The sequence below is a fragment of the Puma concolor genome, chromosome D4 (assembly GCF_028749965.1).
Source record: "Puma concolor isolate L17-30 chromosome D4, mPumCon1.1.hap2, whole genome shotgun sequence".
NCBI lineage: Eukaryota > Metazoa > Chordata > Mammalia > Carnivora > Felidae > Puma > Puma concolor.
In genome coordinates, this window is record NC_141679.1 from 67,432,465 (window position 1) to 67,456,811 (window position 24,347).

At 39.2% G+C, this 24,347-nt stretch overlaps 1 protein-coding gene across 5 annotated transcripts in view; it reads left to right on the top strand.

Annotated features, from left to right (window-relative positions):
- SLC44A1 (solute carrier family 44 member 1) overlaps positions 1–24,347 on the top strand; it is a 202,905-nt gene that overhangs the window by 64,485 nt on the left and 114,073 nt on the right. For all 5 annotated transcript variants that reach the window (XM_086683629.1, XM_086683631.1, XM_086683630.1 and 2 more), the window contains one exon: positions 3,168–3,310. In XM_086683629.1, the coding sequence (XP_086539755.1) occupies positions 3,168–3,310 (143 nt within the window). The remainder of the gene's footprint in view (positions 1–3,167; positions 3,311–24,347) is intronic.

The window sequence follows — 24,347 nt, forward strand, 5'->3', positions numbered from 1 at the left end:
AGTGATTGCTCTCTTCTATAGGCATATAAAAGCTTTCCTCATCCCCCTTATCATTTGCTTCATTAATATGATTTCCTTCTCTTGAATGCCTCTTCCTCTCCCCGCTTAGAGCCATTAAATTATTGAGTGCATTCTGTAAAGTTTCTCTCATCCTATTTTAATTTCGTGCACCACATTTTTTTTCTCATCTGAAACTATATTGCTTCCTGCATTTGGATTTCAGAATTTTTTGTTTTTTAAAGGAGATTGTATTTTTAATTATATTTGGCCTAATTCCCCATTGTGGGTACGTGTACCATATGGGAAGTCCCTGGGATAACAGTCATGGTTTCTTCCTATCTTCTTAGCTTACTATTCTCCTTCCTTTCTCCCCTGAAGCTTCTCACCCTCTCTTCTCTAATGCTTTTGGAAACTACTAAGAAGTTTAAATGGCCAGTGTGAAAATATGTCAGTGTCCCCATTTTACCATATATATGTAACATTTATAATTTATACTCTGCCTACATCCCAGAGGGATGTGAGGTGGCTTATGATAAAAAAAAAAAAAAAAAAGAACCTCACATGTCCCACAGTACTGTTAAAAATAGTCAGAAAGGGAAATCAGAAGCCATTGAAAGGAATCTGTAACACAAAGTACGTATGAAACATAAGAAGAAAATTTCTATAAAAAGTGAAAGAAGAACATAACCTTTTAATTATGCAAGGGCCTTGCTATTTTGACTATAGTGGAAGAAGATTGTAATTGTGGTCTAAATGTTTCTGTGTAGTGACAGAGTTACAGTATTTCTCATTTTCCCCCTAGAAATTTTTGTTCTAAAAGAAGAGAACTGAAGGAGTGTTTGGTTAGTCCCCAATTACCGTTGTCAGCCTCTTTGGTCTGGCTTTGTCATTCAGATTTCCCACTACCAGCCACCATGTCTTGGTCACTAGCTGTGTGCCAGACCAGCAAGGGATTACATGTGCATGATCTCATTTACTCCTCATCACTGGGTTGTGAAATAGAGGATGGGGCTCTGTGTTAGGGATGAGGAGGAAATACTCTAAGTAGGTAATTGGATCAGAGTCGCATAGGTAGTACGTGGTAGAGTGAGGGTTTAAATCCAGATCTTTCTGGGTTCCCTTTCTGTCACTTGGTGATTCTTCTTGTCAAAGAACTGTGTTGGAAAATTAGCCGTTCAACCTCCTAATGTTTACCTCCACTTCCGGTTTTTGTTCAGTGTAGGATTTCCCAATGATAGGTTCAGGGATCTGCTTAATATGGAATGCTGATTTGAACATGTGTATGTGTGCAGGGGATTAAATTTTTTTATTTTCTTATGTTTTCATATTGGCTTGAAGTCCTGACATGGAACTAATTGTCTTGCATTTTTCTTGGAGGAGTCAGGAGAGAGGGAGTGGGCCACAAGGTGAGGGTGCATAGGTGAGTCCTGACCATCCTGTGCCTGACCCTAGTGCTAGCAGTTAGCTTTGAGGCAGAAGGGTACTAACATTTTTATTGAAACAGGACACTTACATGCATTATTTCGTGTCATTCTCACAGCAGCCTTTGTGGTAAGTGGTTTTAGCCTCAATTTATAGACGGGAAAACTGAAGCACAGAGCATTAAGCAAGTTTGTTCAATGTCACACAAGTAGAAAATGGAGTTCTCAGTGAAGCTTAATCTGCCCCTGGAGCCCATGGTCTTTTCCTTTACATGTTCTCATTTCTAACAATACTAGCTAATATTTATTGAGCTCTTACTATGTGCCAAGCAGGATTCTTAGCACTTTACAGGATTATTTAATCCTTACAGCAGTCTTATGAGCTACACAGTCATTATCTCCATTTCACAGGTGAGTAAATTGAGGTGTGGAGAGTTAAAGTAACCTGGCAAGGATCAGAAGGCATGGGAGTGGCAAATCTGGGATAGTCTCCACTTCTGGAGTTGACTTTCTTGTAAACCGTAGTTTCAAGCAGTTTCTAGTATTTAGAGCCACACTCCTTACTCTTTTTCCTTACCTGCAAGATAAAAATAGAGGGGTCATTCAGAAAAAAAGAATTTGTTTGCCTTTTTAGGAAAGTAATTAAGGGGGGAAATACTTTTCTTGTAGGAACTGTGTGTGAGGACAGTACTTAGCACCGTAGCCCTGAGATCTAGCATGGCTGACTGCTTCTATGAGTACTACTCGTGAGACTTGGCTATGATAAGTTAAACAGTGATAATCTCTGCCTTCATTAACCACTTCAGTAAAGATGATCAAAACTCTACCTTTTAATGACCACATTGCAAGATTTTCTAGCCCCCGCCTTTTCTCCCAATTCGGTTGATCAGTAATGATTCACCTTACTTCCTATTCTTAATGCCTACCAGCCTGCAGTGGAATATAGGCTGTTACTGCTCTTCGTGCATGCTTGATTTAGCAAGCATGATGCAGTTCGGAAGCATCTACCATTTATTTGCCTTGGGCACTGTGATGAATCATATTCCCATGAAATGAAGTGACCTTTGTGGCACACAGACCCAGTGCCTCACTCTCCTTGACTCTGCAATATTAAAAGCAGAGTAGTGTTTCATGGTGTAATTTTTTGGCTTGTATACAGCTTTACTGAAGGAAGGAAACAGAAATGTTGTGGGCACCAAAGTGGTAATAATTCAAAACCCACGTACCTATTGTTCTTTGAATTTCTTTCTTTCATCGGTTGCTGTTAATTTAACAGAACTCTTTTACAACCAAAAACCGCTGAAGAATGAAACAAGCTGGGTTTGATTTTATGCTCTCATCTTTACTAGCTTCTATGGCTTTGCACAACTTATTTAACCTCTCTGGGCCTCAGTTTCCTTATTATGAGGATTAGCGATAACGTCTGGTAAGCACCTAGTACAGAGCCTGGCACAGAGCAGATGTTCCATACAGAGAAGCTGCTCTTATTATTATAAAATGCAAAGATGATCTCATGATGTAAAAGCTTGAGATTTGTTTTGTTATGGTAGTAAATAGTGTTTCCCTGTGGACTTCTTTGTGCTGCTCATGTGAAATCCAAGGAAAACAGTAGAATAGTGTTTGCAATAAGGAAAGATAGCTCTTTGTTCCCCTCAACAGACAAAAGAAGCTCATTATCGTATCAAGTAGTGACTGTTGCTATTGAAATGGTTTATTTGTATGTTTTTTCTGTTTTTTTTTTTCTAGGGATTTATTTGTGGCTTTTCAGTAGCAACAGGTGCAGCAGCGAGACTAGTGTCAGGATACGACAGCTATGGAAATATCTGTGGGCAGAAAAATGCAAAGTTGGAAGCAATACCAAACAGTGGCATGGACCACACCCACCGGAAGTGAGTAGACTGTTGGCTGAATGAACTCCATGGAAACTTTGAACGGGGGTAGAAAGTCCTGCTCTTTTATATTTTCTAATAATCTTCAGTAATATATTATTTTCATATGACTCCTGTTGGTGTTTTTAGTTTTTTAACTGTCCACTTGAATCATTCCTGGTTTTGGTCTCTAAATACATTTTCCAGGAAATAAAATGAGCTGCCAGGTTAAAATGGGTGACCTTCAGGGTTTAACGAGTAAAGGCTTGATTTGAGAGGGTTATTCCTTTACTCTGTTTTCCCATTAGCCTATAGGTTGTACACAAAGTTTTAACTCAGGAAATAACATAATATTTTTTCTTCCTAAGATTGTACTTGATGGGAGAGAGAGGGATGGTAATGGATTTTGAAACATTAAAGGTATAATGAAACATTTTGTGATGCATCATTTATAAGTACAGTACGCATAAATTTCCAATTTTATAAAAGATACATTTTCTTTGTCAGACTTTAAAATTTGTTTTGAGTTCTCAAGCTTCATCTTTTGAATGTCTTGAAATTCCTTAATTGTCTTTTTTCTTCGGAGGAGCTATGACTTCATTTTTAATGTCTGTGAGGGAAATGTATTTCATGAAACATATTTTAGGTATGATGTCAGTATATTTGTCCACACTGTATATTTATGCCCTACTTGATTAGATAGGTCTAATAAATAAAGACAGATCTTCAGAATTAACCAAACTAATTTTAAAGTAATGGGTTATCCAATTCAATTAATGAACTTTATAGGAAAAGGCTAAGCAGTAGAAACATTTTTTTAGGCTATAGTTGTCTTAAGAAACATTTTCCAGGATGTGATAACTATTTTTATTATTAGATAAATCTGTTTGTTAAGTCATGGCCACTACCGGCAAATATAAGATTAATTTGATAATTTCACAAACCTGAAGAGACCCAAATAGTTAGTAATATCTCAAAGATAGTTCCCCATTGAATGAAGGAATAATGCTATTCAAATAAATGGAATTTTAAATAATAATAATAAATATTTGTCTAGCATGCCATAGTTGGCAAGCATATGATACCATGCTGTGAGGTAGGTGTAGCAGAGGCTTAGAGAGATTGAAATGATTTTCTCAAAAGTCTGGTTGGTCAGTGGAATATCAAACACAGACCATGAGCTTTTCCCCTGATAAAGCACCTGCATTCCTTGACAGAAGTAAAAACTGGACTCACGGAGAGTAATTTAGAGGATTTTCATTTATCCTATTTTTTGATTGCCTCATAAAATTAACACAAATTTTAAGCCTTGTATTCTCGTAACAAGATAGCATATATATATATATATATATATATATATATATATATATATATCTTTTTATTTTGAAATAATTTTAGACTCATAGAAGTTGCGAAAATAGTACAGAATTCTACATCTTTTTTTTTGTAGGTAGTGTTTTTTGCTGTCAAATCCTGTTTGACTCATATTTTTTTTTTTTTTAATGTTTGTTTTTGAAAGAGAGAGTGCAAGCAGGGGAGGGGTAGAGAAAGAGGGAGACACAGAATCGGAAGCAGGCTCCAGGCTCTGAGCTGTCAACACAGAGCCCAACATGGGGCTCAAACCCACAAACTGTGAGATCATGATCTGAGCTGAAGTCAGATGCTTAACTGGCTGAGCCACCTGGGTGCCCCATGTTTGACTCTTTAACACTGTTCACATGTACCAACCATAAAATATCACTATTTAGATAATTTAGGAGGTTGAAAAAGGGCTCTCTTCCCTCAGGTCTGCTGCTCATATGAGGTCATACTCATGTATATGGCTTCTTTTGTAACTTGCTGATGGTTCCAAGCTTATTCTCACCATAAGGTTTGTGTAAATGTCACTCTTCACATTAACCTTGTGGAGGTTCATTTGGTCGATTTTTAATTTATATATACACACACACATACACACATATATGTGTGTATGTGTGTGTGTGTATATTTTGGCCTCTCACAAAGAAAGCCTGCTTTTTATTCCAAAAAATGATTACTTTTCCCTGAGTGCTTAACAGAGCTGGGAACCATTCATGGATAGCTGTAGGGGAAATAGTTTCCCGAGTATAGCTACGCTTTAATTCGTGTGTACATGTTTATTTATTTTTGATCTCTCCTTGTTCTTCTCTGCATATAAACATTTTAGTACCGACCCATCTAAGTATTTCTACCTATAAATGGTATATATATTATTTAATGAACACTACGTTTTGAACGTATCTTTCTCAGGTAAGTCTATACTGTTTGGGTTTGAAAGAAGACACAGTGCCTTTGTGTTTGTTACCTTTATGCCATCTTCTTTTTCCTGCCACATGCATTAGTTTCCTCCTATATCATTTCCTGATATATCTTTGTCTTCATTATGAATACTAGGCCCTACTATAGCTATACAATTTTTTAAACCTGTTTTATCTGCTGCTACCTCAACTTGACTATTTTCTTCGGTTTCTTATCCTTGGTCCCTAGTACCTGACACTTATTAGGACCTACCTCCATACATATTTGTTGAATAGGTTAAAAATCTTGAATACAGGGGTGCCTGGGTGGCTCAGTCAGTTAAGCATGTGACTCTTGATTTTCGCTCAGGCCATGATCCCAGGGTCATGGGATCCAACCCCGTGTTGGGCTCTGTACTGGGCATGGAGACTGTTTAAAATTCTTTCTCTCCCATTCCCTCTCTACACCCCCTCTAAAAAAAACAAATTAATTAATTAATTAACTAATTTTGTGAAAAAAGAAAAATCTTGAATACAACTAACTCTTTCTTGCCTTCATGAGTATTATTTCCTCTGTCAGGAAGAAAACTTTCTCCCATTCTTCACGTGGCTAAATTCCACTCACCCTTCAGCTCTCAATATAAATGTTATTTCCCAGGTGGCACCTGGGTGGTTAAGTCGGTTGAGTGTGCAGCCTTACTTAGCTCAGGTCATGATCTCACAGTTCATGAGTTTGAGCCCCACATCGGTTTTGCTGCTGTTGGCACAGAGACTGCTGTGGATCCTCTGTCACCCCCTCTCTCTGCTCCTCGCCTGCTTGTGCTCTCTCCTTCAAAAATAAATAAACATTATAAAAATAAATAAATGTTATTTCCCAGAAGGGTCTTTTCTGATCTCACAAATTATTTTTTTTTAATATTTACTTTTGAGAGAGAGAAAGACAGAGAGACAGAGCGCAAGGGGGGAGGGGCAGAGAGAGAGGGAGACAGAATCCGAAGCAGGCTCCAGGCTCTGAGCTGTCAGCACAGAGCCTGACACAGGGATTGAACCCACGAACTGTGAGATCATGACCTGAGCTGAAGTCGGACGCTTAACTGACTGAGCCACACAGGCGCCCCTGATCTCACACTTTAAATCAAGTGTTTAAAAATGCTCTCTCTTCTGGTGCCCAGTTGGCTCAGTCGGTAGAGCCTGCAACTCTTGATCTCAGGGTTGTGAGTTCAAGCCCCATGTTGGGTGTAGAGTTTGCATACGTACATAAATACATAATCTCTCATTGTATCCTATAAACTTTTGCGCTTATTTGTTAAATGTTTACCTCTTCTAAGTTCCCTGAAAGCAGAAGTGAGGTATGTTTTGTTCATTACTATATCCTCAGTATTTGGAATGTAATAGGCACTTAATTAAATGTGTTTGAATGGGTAAAAAATATATACATTGTTTTCTTAAAATATTCTTTAAGAGTGAATTATCAAGTCTAAGGATCTGAATATTTTAAGATTATTAATAAATATTGCTGATGAATATGGCTTTCCATAAAAAGGCTGTTCCATTTACATTCCCACCAACAATGTCTGAGATTGCTTTATCTTTGCTAGTATTACTAGTTTATATTTTTCACTAATTTGGTTAACCAAAAAATGGTGTTGTATAGTTTTAATTTGCAGGTCTTTGGTTATTCATCAGCATGAGCCTTTTTCCTCCACACGTTTGCTGGCCTCAGGACAACTGTTTTGCTGGCATTATCTATTCTTGGTCTTCTAATCTCTAATCTTCTCCATCCTTTATACTATGATAGGATTAAGTTCTTTAAAACACTTTTTATGGTCATTTCCCTGCTCAAGAGCCTTTTGTTTAGTGTTGATGCCTATAGTATCGTAAATGAGCCCACTCAACACCTGCCATTCCAGGCTTCCCATGATCTAGATAGACCCTTTGTACCTATTCAGTCCTCTCCCACTGCTTCTCCGTGTGGTAGTAGTCTTGTCCAGGATATTCATTCTCTCTGTGTGCTGTCCGCTCTACCGCTCAGCTGCCAACCTAAGTTCTTGAAAGATGTAAGGGCCGGGGGGTCTCAGAACTAACCTCTTCATGACATATTTCAAAACAGACTTTATCCGATAGCGATCTTTTATTACCTGAACTTTCCTGTCTCAAATTTGTTTTTCTCTTGTCTTGAAGTTCTTCTTCAATTATATTGTGTGTTTCTTCTGCCTGCATTAATTATAATTTGCTAGGTAACAATATTGCATAAACTTAGTGGCTTAAAGCAAGACACATTTAGAATCTCAGAGTTTCTGTGGGTCAGGAATCTGGGTATGGCTTAGCTGGATCTCTTGCTTCAGAGGATCTCACAGGACTGCAATCGAGGTTTTGGTTAGGGCTGGGACTCTGCTTGGGAGCTCCCTTTCCAAGCTCATGTAGTTGTTGAAAGCACTCGGTCTTTCAAGATAGTTAGACTGAGAGCCTTAGCTCTTTATGGCTGTCAGCCCAGGGCCACCCTCGGTGCATGCTATATGGGCCACTCTGCACGGCGGCTTACTTCAAAGCCAGAGAGGGAAAGCATCAATAGAGAGAGTCTGCTAGCAAGATGAAAGTTAGATTTCATGTAATATAATTATAGAAGTGATGTCCTTTTACCTTTGCCATATTCTACATGGTAGAAGCAAGTCCCAAGTCCCACCCAAACTCAAGGGGAGGGAATAATTGGAGCATCTTAGAGTCTTCCGGCACCCTGCCCAACTCTGTCTCTCCCGAGTGCCATGTTTAGCTCCCAGATTTAAATACCCAAGAGTTATTCCATAGTAGCTTATTGAATTGAAATAGTAGAGGAAGGAAGAAAGTTAGAAGAGAAATGGGAAAGGGAATGCCTTTGACCTGTTCTAACCAGAAAATTTAAGATGCCAAGATGACTGTAAGAATTCCACTAGTAGTAAAGAAAAGGCAGTATTGTATTGCCTTACCATTCTTATTGTAATGTGTTCTTTTTCTCCAAATAATATTTTTGACCTGACGATGTATTTACTGCAGTAATAAGGATGTATAGGAAAATGGTAGACAGTGTTTTATGAGATACAAGAAGGCCCCAACTTCAAATGGATTATGTTCCCAAAGTTCACTTTTAAGTTGGTTGTTTGAGATGTGTACAACTTTTCTGCATAGAAACAATGCTATCAATAAGGTTTTGAGCCTGGGTTAACTCAGGAAAGTTCATTTATCTTAGAACCACATAGCGTCAGAGATGAAAGACTTCTTTAAGATTATCTAGTGTGTAACCTCCTTAAAGTACCCCATCAAACATTGTTGAGTGCCAACTAAGGCTCAGAGAGGAAAATGACTTGTTTTGTAGCTGAGCTATTATTATAGCTGAGGTGCTAGAGAACGTGGGTAAGGCTTATGGTCTTTCTTTTTTTTCGGTTGTGGGGAGAGGGGTAGTAATAATATATTTTGAACTCTGATCGACAATTCCAAAAACATCTCTTCCACCACATTCTACATTGCCTACCATTTTCAAAACCATAAAGCTAGCTTTACAGTGTATGTGCCAATTTTTAGACAGAGAATTATTATTATTATAGAAATTGTTCCCAAAGGGGAAGCCCCTTTGAGTAGAGCTGTTTCTAGTTCTAAGATACAGGATTCATGGATGTGGGAACTGTAGTAGGACAAAACCTCTAGCTCTCTTGGCCCCTGGGGAGATGATTGGATGAGGGGAGGTGTTGTGTTTCCTCCATGGATGTTACCTTGTCCTGGGTGTCTGGGACGGGAGAGGCTATGGTAAGGTGCCCGTGACTCTTAGCACGCATAGGTTATTGTAAAGCTAGGTTCACGTATGTAGGGAACTGCTTTAATCTTTTTTATATAGGTATTATATCATTATTAGAAATTTTATCTCCATTCTGCAAACAACCCTAACAGAGTTTAGCAACTCTTTCTTTGTAACTCTTAAGTAATTTTCTCAGTCAGATAAGTGAGATATATCTCACTTATCAATATTGATTTTTCCATAGAGGTTCCAAAGATATATTTTTTGCACATATCTAACTTTCTTCTTTATCTTTTTATCTTTCCTCTGAGGAAGCCATTTAAAGCCCCAATCACTGATAAAGGCTCTTTGACCGTAAAATGCCTCTCTGATTTCAGATAATCAGTATTAACAGGATATGCGGGAAGTAGAGGTCTGAGGAGGTTGATGGCATACATTTGTAAGTAAAATCTTTAGGGGGCATTTTATTTGAGACCTTTTTCAATTACCTTTGTAACCTGTGGCAGAGTATCTAGCGTGAGTTTTACTTCTTTCCTTTAACTGTCTCGTTCCCCAGAAATCCACAGTATAGAAGGTTTGTGCTGGAAGGGCCCTGGAGATCACAGAGCCCCTTCATTTTACAGGTGAAGAGACTGGGGTCTAGGAAACGTCAGTGGCTTGATGAAACAGTAGCATTAGGACTAGCACCCCACTCTTCATGCCCTTGTGCTCTTTGTATTATATAGTGGTAAGTTCCTGTGATTCCATTACCACCCCCCCCCCACCCCACGCACTTTTCACTTTTGGGGCATCTCCCTCTGGATTTTTAAAGATGAAAGACCTTTAGTAGAACATGCAGAGAAGAAGGGGCAGGTTACATAAATCAGTAAAGTCATAACTAAAAAAACTTTGAAACCTGTACAATCTATGAAGGCTTTGAATAATTTGAAGGCAGTCTTCTCTGTTTTTCTCTCAGGTAAAGAACAGACATTTTAATGATTAAATACGTCGTTCTTATTTCACATTTGGGCATTTCTACCATTTGTGTGTGATTGATTGATTTTCATATTTTAGAGAGAGAGAGAGAGAGAACAGAGAAAAGGGGCAGAGGGAGAGAGATTGAGAATTTTAAGCAGGCTCCACGGTCAGTGCAGAACCCAACATGGGGCCCCATCCCACGACCCTGGGATCATGACCTGAGCCAAAATCAGGAGTTGGATGCTCAACTGACTGAGCCACCCAGGCCCCCCAGTTTGTGTGTTTTAAATACTTACTGGCACGATCTCGCGGTCCGTGAGTTCGAGCCCCGCGTCAGGCTCTGGACTGATGGCTCAGAGCCTGGAGCCTGTTTCCGATTCTGTGTCTCCCTCTCTCTCTGCCCCTCCCCCATTCATGCTCTGTCTCTCTCTGTCCGAAAAATAAATAAATGTTGAAAAAAAAAATTTAAAAAAAAAAAAAATACTTACTGGAGGGGCGCCTGGGTGGCGCAGTCGGTTAAAGCGTCCGACTTCAGCCAGGTCACGATCTCGCGGTCCGTGAGTTCGAGCCCCGCGTCAGGCTCTGGGCTGATGGCTCAGAGCCTGGAGCCTGTTTCTGATTCTGTGTCTCCCTCTCTCTCTGCCCCTCCCCCGTTCATGCTCTGTCTCTCTCTGTCCCAAAAATAAATAAAAACGTGGAAAAAAAAATTTAAAAATAAATACTTACTGGAAGATATGTAACTTAAACTGATAATGTTACTTTTTATTTAGTTGATTGTTTAATAGACAATAGTCTTCTTTTAAAGACACTCTCTATGTTTAAGATCTCTGTGTGGATACATCATTGGCCCCTGATTACTTTCCCTAAAGCTCAGGGCTCTATAGGTTCAGTGTCTGATTCAGTCTACTCCATGACACTTATAAAGGCTTATTTGGGGGTTGGTAGTGATACGGTAGAATTTAGAGAATGTGTTTACTCTTTAAACTACCCATAACAAGATTGCCCAGTTTCCTGGGCCTGCACCATGCTGTATACCCATCTATTTTAGGAAGAACATTTTTCTGTAATTAGTTAATATGTAAAACATGCCTTTTTTGAATACCTTTTAAGGAGTTATGAAATCTTGTTGACCATGCATACCTGTCCCTTTTTGAACAAGAAAAAGAACTGAAAAAGTAAAGTTAAAATTACTTGCCTTAAGGATCCTTTAATCAGCCAAGTACAGTTAGTTCTTCATGTTTATGGACCTAGGACTTCTGTCTCGTCTTCCTGATGACTTAAATTACTGTTTACTGAATGTCTATCATTCACCATTCTTTTTTTTTATTTTTTTATGTTTGTTTATTTTTTTTAATTTAAAAACATTTTTTTAATGTTTATTTATTAAGAGAGAGACAGAGTGTGAGAGAGGGAGGGGCAGAGAGGGAGACACAGAATCTGTAACAGGCTGTAGGCTCCGAGCTGTCAGCACAGAGCCTGACGTGTGGGGTTCAAACTCAGAGACCGTGAGATCATGACCTGAGCTGAAGTCGGATGCTCAACCAACTGAGCCACCGGGTACCCCATATGTTTGTTTATTTTTGAGAGAGAGAGAGAGAGAGAGACAGAGTGTGAGTGGGGGAGAGGTGGAGAGAGAAGGAGATACAGAATGGGAAGCAGGCTCCAGGCTCTGAGCTGTCAGCACAGAGATCAATGCAGGGCTTGATCTAACGAACTGTGAGATCATGACCTGAGCCAAAGTCAGATGCTTAACCAACTGAGCCACCCAGGCACCCCTGTCCTTCACCATTCTTGAAAATTCTGTTTACTATTTTATTTAGTTCTCAGCAAACACTTATTGACAGTCTGTGTGCTAGAGACCTCTATTAGGAATAATAAAATAGGAGGCAACCTAAATGGTTGAAAAAAGAGGTTTGGTTAAACTCATCTATTCATGCATTACATTTCTTGGCCATATTCTTTGGGTTAGGCTTTGGAGAGTTAGTCTTGAGGAAAAGAGGCACGCTCTTTTGTCTCATGGAAATTATAATCTAATGGAGAAAACAGAACTTAATAAACTCATCATATGATCACAAGAGTTATTACAGCTGTTGAAAGTGTTATGAAGGGAGAGGTGTGGGACATGAGAGAGGTTGTAATAGGAGGACCTGGCCTAGTCTGAGGTACTACAGAATGGAAACATTATGGTGTAGAATCCTGTCCATTGACATGGAATAGCCACATAATGTTATTAAGGGAGAATATTACAGAACAGCATATATAGTATGATTTTATTTATATGTATAAAAATATGCAAATATATAGGAAAGCATAGAATGGCATGAAAATGTTAACATGTGGTTAACTGTTAAATTGTGGATGGTTTCAGGGTGCCCGGCTGCCTCAGTCAGTAAAGGACACAACTCTTGATCTCTCGGTTTTGAGTTCAAGCCCCACATTGGGTGGAGAGATTACTTAAAAAAAATGTGGGTGGCCTTAATTTTCTTTTATACTTGGTCCCTTCATTTTTCATTAATCCATATATATCATTTGCATAATGAAAATGGAATAAAAGGCATTCATAATCTCTGTCCTTGAAGAGCTTGCATTTAGTGGGAAGACGGAATATACAGATAAGCCATGACAGTGCAATGTGGGACATCCTAGAAGTATTATGTATTAAAAACTCAGTGACTCCAGTTTCTTAGGTTCCTAACTGCAGACTAGTGGGGACAGAAAAATAAGGCAAGTTGATGGTGGCAGTGGAACCACCACTATATTAGTTTCTACTGTTGCTGTAACAAATTGCCACAAACTTTAGTGTCTTAAAACAGCAAAGTTCTCTGTAAATCAGAAATCTGTGCACAGCATGGCTCAGCTGGTTCCCTGTTCCAGGTTTCACAAGGCTGAAATCAGTGTCAGCAGGGCTGTGTTCCCTTCTGGAGGCTCTGGGGAACGAATTTTCTTCCCAGCTCATTCAAGCTGTTGGCAGAATTTAGTTCCATGTGGTTGTCAGACTGAGGTCCCATTTGCTTGCTGGTTGTCCACAAGGGGTCATTCTCAGTTTCTAGAGGCAGCCCATATATCGTATAGCCTATATTCTGCGGCTCATGATCCATTTCCTTTAGCAACCGTGGATCAGATACTTCTCATGCCTCAGTCTCTCTAACTTTGCCTTCTTCAGGGTAGCATCTTGGTCTAGATTGTCTACGTGGGTGGAAGAATCACTCAGCCAATGACTGGGGGTTCGGGGACAGAGTCATTTTAAGTGGGGTTTTAGAGCTTTAGGTGGGTTGGAGGTTCAGAGCAGGACTTGCATTCTAGCGGGGGAAAATCATACACAGTGGTGATGAAGGCTTCTTGGACCGAGTGGTAGCTCAAGAGCCTATCACTAGTGAATTCCAATTAGAATACCAAACTTGGTTCTCATTGGCTGAAGAATATTGTGGGCTGAGTCTACAGGTTGGAGTTCTGTAGGTCAGGCTGAAGCTGGGTGAACACTGGCACCCACAGTAAAGATCTCCTAACTCTGTCTTGTGGAGATATAGAGGCTTAGGAGGGGAGAGATAGTGCATTTTATCCCTCATGCTAATGCTTGAGTTTTACAGTTTTCAGAATATTCTTGAGAGCAGCTCAGTAGATCACCTATCTCTAAGTTTGAACAAATGGAGATACTTTAAGCCTTTGATGGATTTGGCCTTGCTTTGAGGGAAAGCACTGTCCTCTTTGCCTCTTGTCAAAGTCTCTGATTCTAACATTAACCGACCACCTCACCTAGTTTGGCTCAGCATGAAAAAGAACAGCCTAGATAGATACTTAACTTGAACTTGCATTTGAGCACTCACTTTGCCACACATTTATAAGCATTGGAAACAGTAACATTTATGATGTTCTAAATAGAAACTTATTGTATTATTTATGCATTTTTTTCTAAACTTTATTTTTCTCTCATGGAAAATGTTAGAATTTGTAAAAATGAGGGGCACCTGGGTAGCTCAGTCGGTAAAGCATCAGACTCTTGATTTAGGCTCACCTCATGATCTCACAGTTCGTGAGTTTGAGCCCTGCGTTGGGATCTGTGCTGACAGTTGAAGCCTGCTTGGGATTCTTTCTCCCTCTCTCTCTGCCCCTCCTCCACTTGCCTGCTATCTTGCTCTCAAAATAAATAAAAATAAATTTTAAAAAAGTTGTGAAAATGATAGGTAAATTTTCTGAAGGCAAATTTATGGAGGCATCTTTGGAAAAATTTTTTTGTCCTATTTTGTGACCATACAACTCCTTAACCTGAATTGTAAAACTTTTTACAAAGGTAACATCTGTGTTTCTAGTATAATTCTACCTCTAGGGTACTACTTGCTATGGATAATACCACTAGCAATTTGAAAGAGGAGATTCAATTACATACCTTAGAAAAATGTAGGAGTTGAAAGTTGAAATGTTTTGCAGATTCTAAGTAGGGAAGTAAAAACCACTTAGGGGGTGCCTAGGTGGCTCGTCTGACTTTTGATTTCAGCTCAGGTCATGATCTCAGGGTTTGTGAGATTGAGCCCCACGTTGGGCTCTGCACTGACAGCGTGGAGCCTGCTTGGGATTCTCTCTCTCTCTCTCTCTCTCTCTCTCTGTCTCTCTTTCTCTCTCTCTGCCCCTCCACCACTCATGCTGTCTCCCTCTCTCCCCCTCTCTCTTTCTCTCTCTCGTAAAATAAATAAATAAACTTAAAAAAGCCACTTAGAATTAGATGACATGTATGCACTGAGGCAAGGATGGGATGGTTGTTTTTTGTCTGTGTTACCTTCTTGGGTGTGTGCTGCTGTCATTTAAGTTAAATAGCTGATTATACGTCCTCAACCCAGACTTTCATGACTTGGGTTGGTTCCAGGTTAACCAGGCAGCTGTAAAGATTCTGAAAAGCTTTTGTAACTGTATGTAAGCTCATAGATATGACCTTTGTAATATGCTTAGGTAATTATTAACCACTTCAACTATGAATTTTTCAAGTCATTCGCTTGCCATCTATTTATTCATCTGCATGTGAGTGTTGAGGGCAACTAAGAAGTTGGGGGGGTACACAGTCCACACATGACTACCCTTACTTCCTGACACTAATTGCAAGTGTAGGTCTCTAAGATGACCCTTACTTCTGACACCAGTTGCAAGTTCAAGGGTCCACAAGACCACCTTTACGAAGCCTCACAGAACTCAGTGAAATCTGTTATACTCACAGCTTTGGTTTATTTGAGGGAAGGGCTGCAGATTAAAATCAGCCAATGGAAGAAGTACAAAGGGCAGAGTGTTCGTTGTTTTCTCCCTCCTATGGAGTCAGGGCATTTACTTACCTGACACTGGTATGTGACATACACATGACACATTGCCAACTGACAAGCTCACCCACGTCTCGGTATTCAAGGTTTTCATTGGATACAGTTAACCATTTGTTTTCCCCTTTTCTTTGTCCTTGGGCAGCCAAGAGTGTCTTAGCAATATCACACATATCCCACCTTGGGGGAGGGGGTTGTGGTAGCTTGTGCTTGGCCCTTGGCTTGCCTTATGGTGCCTCACCAGTTTCTTCCCCCGTCCTTGTCCCCAAGCAACTACTGATCAGCTTTCTGACAGTATAGTTTTGTCTTTTCTAGAATTTCATATACATGGAATCATATAGTATATTGTGTTTGGGGTCTCTTTTTTTAACATAGCGTAATAATGTTATTGAGATTCATCCATGTTGTTAAATACAATAGTTTATTCCTTTTTCATTAGTGAATAGTATTCCATCGCATGGATATGCCACATTTTGTTTACTTGTTCAGTTTTGAGATATTTGGGTCATTTAATTATTTAAAGTAATGGGGGGGGCACCTGCTGGGTTGGCTAAGTGATCTCAGCTCACGCTAAGTGATTTCTAGCAGTTGGTGAGCTCGAGCTCTGTGTCAGGCTCTATACTGACAGCCCAGAGCCTGCTTGGATTCTCTCTCTCTCTCTCTGCCCCTCCCCCACTCTCAAAAGTAAATAAATTAAAATTAAAAAAAAATTTCTATTGTGAATAACACTACTTTGGAAGTCTGTGCACATGATACTGTATGGATATGTATTTCATTACTCTTGGATAGGTACCTGGGATTGGGATTGCTGAGTCATGTGGCGAGGATGTGTTTAACTTTATAAGAAATTGCAGAACTGTTTTGCAAAGGGGCTGCACCATTTTATATTCCCATTATAGCTGGCACACAAGGATGCCAGAGCACCTAGTTCTGGGGGTCCCAGACAGACTGGGTTCAGATGGTCTAGTGTTCATTGTAGTTTTAATTTGTATGTTTTAGTGAGCAGTGATGGTGAGCATCTTTTTTATAAAATACTGGTTAACCATCCGTAGATCTTCTTGTGTGAAGTATTTGTTCAAATCTTTTGTTGCACATTTTTGGACACATCTGTTTGTTTTAAAAAGCTTTGAGAGTTCTTTATTCTGTTTACTAGGCACACTTTGTTAAGTATATCTTTTGCAAATATTTCTCTAATTTGTGGTTTGCCTTTTTGTTTTCTTAATGGTAACTTTTGACAAGCAAGTTTTTAATTTTGATGGAGTCTAATTTATCCAGTAGATACATTTAAAAAAATACGCACACAAAAATGTATCTTTTTAATGGCTCATGTTTTTTTGTATCAGAAATCACTGGTATAGCCCAAAGAGTCATAAAGCTTTGTTTCTGTGTTTTTGCAGCTGGGGCACAGGGCTCCAGGGGTTCCCAAACAGACCAGGTTTGGCCACTCACCCCTGACAAAAATCCAAAGATAGAGAGACAAGCAGTGGTGAAAAAGAAAGGAATTTATTTCTGTGAGGCCAACACCCAGAAGACAGCCGACTAATGTCTCAAAGACTGTCTCCAAAGTGCTGAAAATACTTCCAGGTTTATATAAGGAAAATGTAGGACAAAGGTGGGTGGGTACACGCAGGTGGGCAGTAAAGGTTGGGTTGTTCGTTGTCTTGGGGTCAATCACATGGAGTCATGCTGGCTCAGGGCTGGCTTGAGGGGGTAGTGTCAGTTCCCGTCACAGAGATGCTTTGCCTGCAGGGTCTTTTGCCTGAGTTAAGAGATAAGCTGGAAAGAAGAACTTAATCAATTAGAAAGTATAGACTGAGGTCATAATGAAGGTAGCTGAAGTCCTCTTTCATTTTCCTCTATTAGTTTTGTATTTAGCTCTTATGTTTATGCCTATGATCCACTTTGATTTAATATTTGCATATGGTATAAAGAGGTCAAGGTTTGTCTTTTCCCCCCTACAAAAGTCCAGTTATTCCAGCTTCATTTATTGAAAAGATTGCCTTCCCTGTTGAATAACCTTGACACCTTTGTTAAAAAATAGATTTTAAGTCTGAGGACATGAAAGGAAACTGATGGAGTTTCTGGTAGTGGCAGATACCATTATTATGGAAAAAATTAGTTTATTTCAAGTTAAAATCAGGATATCACCTTTTTTTATAACACTGTTTTAAATAACTAGTTGTAACAAGTTATATGAAAGAGATCAATGGAATGTGTGTAGGTCAGTAGAGATAAAAATAATACTATTTGCCTACGACAGGTGACTAACCTGAATGTTTAGGAGACTCAACAAAAACAAATTTTGAAATGAGATGCTTAAATCCTGGGTTATGAAGTACACCCTAACTCAATTCAGTCATTTATTTTATCACTAGACAAAATATAATGAAAAACATAATACTTGTTTTATTAAAAAAAATAGAATCAAACAAGATACAGGGCCTAATACAGAGAATTATAATACTTTAATAGAATGAAAAGAAAACAAATAATAAGAATATATTCTACTCCTGGCTGAATAGTCTTAATATAATAAAGATGACAATACTAACAAAGTGAATTTATAGATTTAATACAATACCAGTTAAGATCCTGATAGGATGGTGAATTGAACTTGATTGATAGTATAAATCACAGAATCAAGGAGCAGGAAAGAACTTCAGGGGGGAACATTTTTAAAAATTATTCTTGTTCACAAAATAACTTGAGAGGATTAGAATTAGGTGCATCTGTTGTAAATTAAATGGGGATAAAAGATCGGGAGCCATACAATGGAAGTTAAGAGATTAGACCAGAAATCTAGGCTAGGTGTAGTTACTGAAGTTAAGTAGCAAATTGATTGTGAACTTTCTGGCTTTGATGGTAGAAAGGGAAACTTGTGGGTTTCACCAGAGTTTGCATATCTAAAGGCCGCTAAGCTGGCACTGTACATCACTTAAGTGGGCTGGGAGTAAGACTCTAGGGAATGTTGGGCACTTTGAACTTGATATGTGTGTGCCCAATAAAAGGATAGCTTCTACTTGGTTCTGTCTGATTTTTGGCATGTGGGTAGATGGCCCAGTGATGCTCATTTTCAAAAGAAGCCAGAAATCTATTGGTGGAAGGAGAGTAGGGGAGGACACAGGACCTATCGCCGTAGTCTGTTCAGGCTGTTATCACAAACTATCACAGACTGAGAGGGTTAGAAACAACAGAAACGTAATTCTCTAGTTCTGCAGATTGGAAGTCTAAGGTCCACACCAGAATGTCACATTCTCATGAGGGCTCTCTTTCTGGTTCATTGCTAGTACCTTTTCACTGTGCTCTCATATGGTGGAAGGGGATAGGGATCTCTTTGGAACCTCTTTTATAAGGGCACTAGCCCTACCCATGGAGGCTCCACCCTTATGACCTAATCACCTCTCAAAGGCTCCTAATACCATCACCTTTGGAAGTTAGGATTCAACATATGAATGTGGGGGGGGGGGGCAACATTCTGACCATAGCACCTTATTGATCTTCTGATCTTTAAATATTGGCAATTAGTGTATTGACCAAACAAAACAGGTAGAGAGGAAAGGCTACTCATTGTCTAATTAATGATTGTGTCGTTTAGAGGGGAACAAGAAGGAGTTTTACCATTCAAAAGCAACACTTACCTCCAAAGCATATTAATAAGACTACCTGGATGTGTGTTAGTAACAGTGATGGAAGAAACAAAATAGAAATATCAGAAATAAACTGATAGTAGTGTATAAGAAAATAAGTAAAATAAAAACTAATACCATCAGTGTTTAACAAAAGACATTGTTGAATGATAATATGAAGGAACTACATCGAAAACTGTTTTAATCCCATACCATGCAAAATGAATTTTAGATGAGTTAAATATCTTAAAACAAATATTATACTTTGTTATGGAGAGGAAACCATTTATACATTGTTGAAGCATTAAAGGAGCAAAGTAGTACCAAGGTGGGGATGTTTGATTGTCAAAAAATTTGAGTCTCTGATACAAAGATAAAAGCAGTGCCTTGAGAAGAGTATTTATAGTGTTTCTATAATGGGTAAGATTTTTCACGTAATTGGGGATATATCCATAAGGGTAGATTCAGTAGACAGATAACCAACTGTGGTTTACATTTTTAACCAATGATGATTTGCATTAGAGAAGATAACATTAATATGTTTGACCTAAAGATCTTCATTTGTAAAATGAAGATAATAGCAGTACCTACGTCCTAGGGTGTTTTTCAGGAATAAATATGATAAATGGTGTCTATTCCTGAGCACGTTGCCTAGAACTGTAGATGTTAACTGCTATTTATTATAATCATCTTCATGATTATTATCTTCCAAAACAAGTTTCAAAGTTACTTATCAGAGCTTCTTGCCTTTTTAACCCAGATGGGAAAAACGGCTAATTTAGCCAACTTTACATCTGTAGAGTTTACAAAGCACTTTCACATATTCTGTCTCATTGATTCTCACTCTAGCCCTGGGAACTCTTTGAATTTCTTCTCAGTGGGGGCTTTCAGGATTCAGTCTTCCGTAGTCACAGCTTGGTTTTTGGTCATCACCCTTTACTGCTCCACCTATAAAATCAATTCAGACTAATTCAAGAATTCCCCACTCTGACCGCAGCCTTCCATCTTCCCAGCTTTTGCATTCTTTGCCCACTGGAGCCGTTCGTTGACCTTTAGTCTTTTGACTCCTGTCATTTCTCTTAAGTGCTCTTTTTTCTTTACTTTCATCCTTATTTTCTCTTATAACCTTTCATACTTTTGTGATAATACCTAGTGCCTGTCCTGCCTGTTGTTCTCAAAGATTAAAAAGAAATCTATGGTGGGCAAAGGATTTGAATGGGCATTTCTCCAAAGAAGAGAGGTGAATGGCCAAGAAGCACACGTGAAGATGCTAAACATCATTGCATCAAGGAGACGCAAATCAAAACCACAATGAGTTACCACTTCAAATCCACTAAAATGGGTATGGTAAAAAAGACATAGTTGCAAATGTTGGCAAGGATGTGGAAAAATTGGACCCCTCATACATTGCTGGTCTGGACGTTAAATGGAGCACTTGCTATGGAGAAGTCTGACAGTTCCTCAAAATATTAAATACAGAATCACCATGTGACCTAGACATTCCATTCCTTTACCCAAGAGAAATAAAAACATGCATCCATAATAAGTCTTGTATACAAATATTCATAGCAGTGTTATTCATAATAGCTAAAAAGGGAAAACAATACAAATGTGTACCAACTGATGAATGGATAAACAAAATGTGTTTTATCTGTACAGTATAATATTATTCAGCCATAAAGAGGAATGAAGTATTGACACATCCTGTAACATGGACTAACCTTGAAAACATGCTAAGTGAAAGAAGTCAGTCACCAAAGGCCACATAGTCTATGATACCATTTATGTAAACTGTCCAGAATAGACCAATCTATAGACATAGAGCATATATTCCTGGTTGCCTAGGGCTAGGGGTTAGAAAGTGTGGCCAAATGGAGAGTGACTGTTAATGGGCATGAGGTTCCTTTTTAGGGTAATGAAATGTTCTAAAATTAGATTGTGGTGATGGATAAACAACTGTAAAATATGCTTAAAAACATTTAATTGAGCTGAATTGTACAAAAGTTTGAACCCTACAGTTTCCAGGTAAATTTTATGGCATGTAAATTATATCTCGATAAAGCTGTTAAACTAAAAAGAAAAATAAAGTTCTGGTCATTGACTCTTAGCACATACTATTTCTCAGCCTGAGTGCTGGAACATGTTGATTTTGAGAATGATCCTTGTAACAGTGTAATATTGCCAATGAACTTGGGGTTGGGGTGTTATTCCAGTTCACTAAATAGAGAACTTTTCTTTCCTATAGCTCTTGTAAATTATTATTATTATTATTATTATTATTATTATTATAAGATTTTATTTTTAAATGATCTCTACACCCAACATGGGACTCGAATTTATTTTTTTTTAACGTTTATTTATTTTTGAGACAGAGAGACAGAGCATGAACAGGGGAGGGGCAGAGAGAGAGAGAGGGAGACACAGAACCTGAAACGGGCTCCAGGCTCTAAGCTGTCAGTACAGAGCCCGACACGGGGCTCAAACTCATGGACCGTGAGATCATGACCTGAGCCGAAGTCGGACACTTAACCGACTGAGCCACCCAGGTACCCCTGGGGCTTGAATTTAAAATCCTGAGATCAAGAGTGGCATGCTCTACCGATTGAGCCAGCCAGGTGCCCTGAGTTATTTTTCTAAAAGATGATTTAGGGGCACCTGGGTGGCTTAGTCCGTTAAGTGTCCGACTCTTGGTTTCAGCGCAGGTCATGATATCACTGTTTGTGAGTTCAAGCCCCACATGGGTCTCTGTGCTGACAGTGTGGAGGCTGCTTGGGATTCTCTCTCTCTTTCTCTCTCCCTCTCTCTCTCTCTGTCCCTCTTTCTGTCCCTCTCCCCCCTTATACTCTCTGTCGCTGTCTCACAAAAAAATTAACTTAAAATTTTTTTTAAAAAAGATGTTTTAATTTGCTTGTTTGTCTCAGGTTAGTATAAGGAACACAGTTTGCTGTCTGACTCTTGGTTACCATTCTGGTGATTATTTCTCCCTTATAGTCTATGTATAAGGAGAAGAAAGACAACTTAGCTAAATAGTAGAATCATTTTTTTCCCATGCCTTTTCAGTTCCATGCCTTTGTTTTGGCTCTTTGATCATCTTACTTTGCTCTTAGTGTTAATCTCTTTGGGGGACTTGGACAATCTGATCAAAACTGGAAGTATGAAATCTCTCTTTAGAAAACTGCATGTGAATTTGCACACCAAATTTTGCTTATGGTTTCAACAGGGACACAGATTTCACCAAGGATCAGAATCCCAACTCTGCACACTAACTTTGGTGATCACTCCTGGGGGTGAGGTTATCATTCATATGCTGATAATTCTGCCGTCTCTATCTCCTGTCCGATTTCTCTGCCAGAACATTCCAGCCAGCTGTTTAGGCTTACTCAGACACTCCATGGACGCTCCAGACTCAAACTGTCTACAGTAAGAGCATGATCTTTATCTCTTCGAACTCTATTCTTCCTCCTCAGCTGTAGGTCTTCTCAAACAGAACAGGAGTCCAAACCAGAATGCCCTGACCACCCTAGTCTAAACCAGATCATTCTTTTTGTTTTTTTTTAATTATTTTATTATTTTGAGAGAATGAGAGAGAGAACGTCGGTGAGGGGCAGAGAGAGAGGGAGAGAGAATCCCAGGCAGGCTCTGCACCAATGGCACAGAGCCCGATGTGGGGCCCGAACTGTAAGATCATGACCTGAGCTGAAATCAAGAGTCAGATGTTTAACTGACTGAGCCACCCAGGCACCCCTTAATTTTTTCCTTATCATTCTTAATTTCTTCCTTTCTGAATTTTTTCCCCATAAATAAGCATTATGCTTAATTTCTTTCTTTCCCTCCACATAGAATCAGTCATCAGGTTTTCCTAATTGTGCCTAAATGTTTCTGAAATCTCATTTTCGTCCCCATTCTCAGCCTAGCCCAAGTCATCTTCTTTTGTAGAGATTCAGCAGCCTCCTCACCAGTCTCCTGACTTTCTCTCTTGCTTGCCTTTAAAAAATGCCCCACATGACAAATGGTGAACCTTTAATGGCTCCCCGGTGCCTTTAGGACAAACTCCAAAGTTTCTGACGTCTTGGATACCACCTGTGAGGCCTGCATGATCTAGCTCCAGCTTGCCTGTCCAGCCATCTGGTTCTTCATCACCGTCCACCTCCACCATCCTGACATTCTTCATTTTCTCAATTATGCTGTGCTGTTTCTCACTTTTATGTCTTTGCATATTCTCTTCCTTCCTTGGTCCTGCCTCCTTTCCTCCACACCTTGCAAACTCTGACTCATTCTTTAGGTCCTGGCTTTAGATTTCCCTTCTTCTGGACACCTATCCATTCATGGGGCCCTTTGGATGCATTTTCTTATTCTCTTTTCTCTGCTGTAGCATTTATGCACTTTTGCAATTACCTCCCTACTTTCTGGACTATAAATGCTGGGAAGGGAGACACTTGTTTGTGTTGGTCTCATTTATCACGGCATTGCTTGTGCTTATTTAGTCCTATACCTGGCAGAGGTATTTGATAAATTTCTGTTGAATATTTCCTTCTACCTAAAATATCGTCTTCCTTACCTTCCCTCTACTGCCTGCTCCACTTGGCAAAACCTTATACAGTTAACATCCATTTATTAACTCAACAAGTAAGTAAGGAACTCCTTCTTCATTCCAGGCACTATTTTAGGCACTGTGGATATAGTGATGAATAAGACAGCAAATATCTCTGCCTTTTGCGAGCTGATACTCTATGGGTGTAGACGGATAATTAAATAGATAAGTAAAATATACAGTGTGTTAGTGAGCATAAGTGCTAAGGAGAAACAGAAAGCAGGAAAGATGGATGATGCACATCAGAATGGAGAGACAGCATTTTATTTATTTTGTTTTTTTATTATGAAAAATTTTTTAAAGTTTTATTTTTATTTTTTTAATGTTTACTTATTTTTCTTTTTTTTTAATTTTTTTTAACGTTTATTTATTTTTGAGACACAGAGAGACAGAGCATGAACAGCGGAGGGTCAGAGAGAGGGAGACACAGAATCCGAAACAGGCTCCAGGCTCTGAGCTGTCAGCACAGAGCCCGACGCGGGGCTCGAACTCACGGACCGCGAGATCATGACCTGAGCCGAAGTCGGACGCTTAACCGACTGAGCCACCCAGGCGCCCCTATGTTT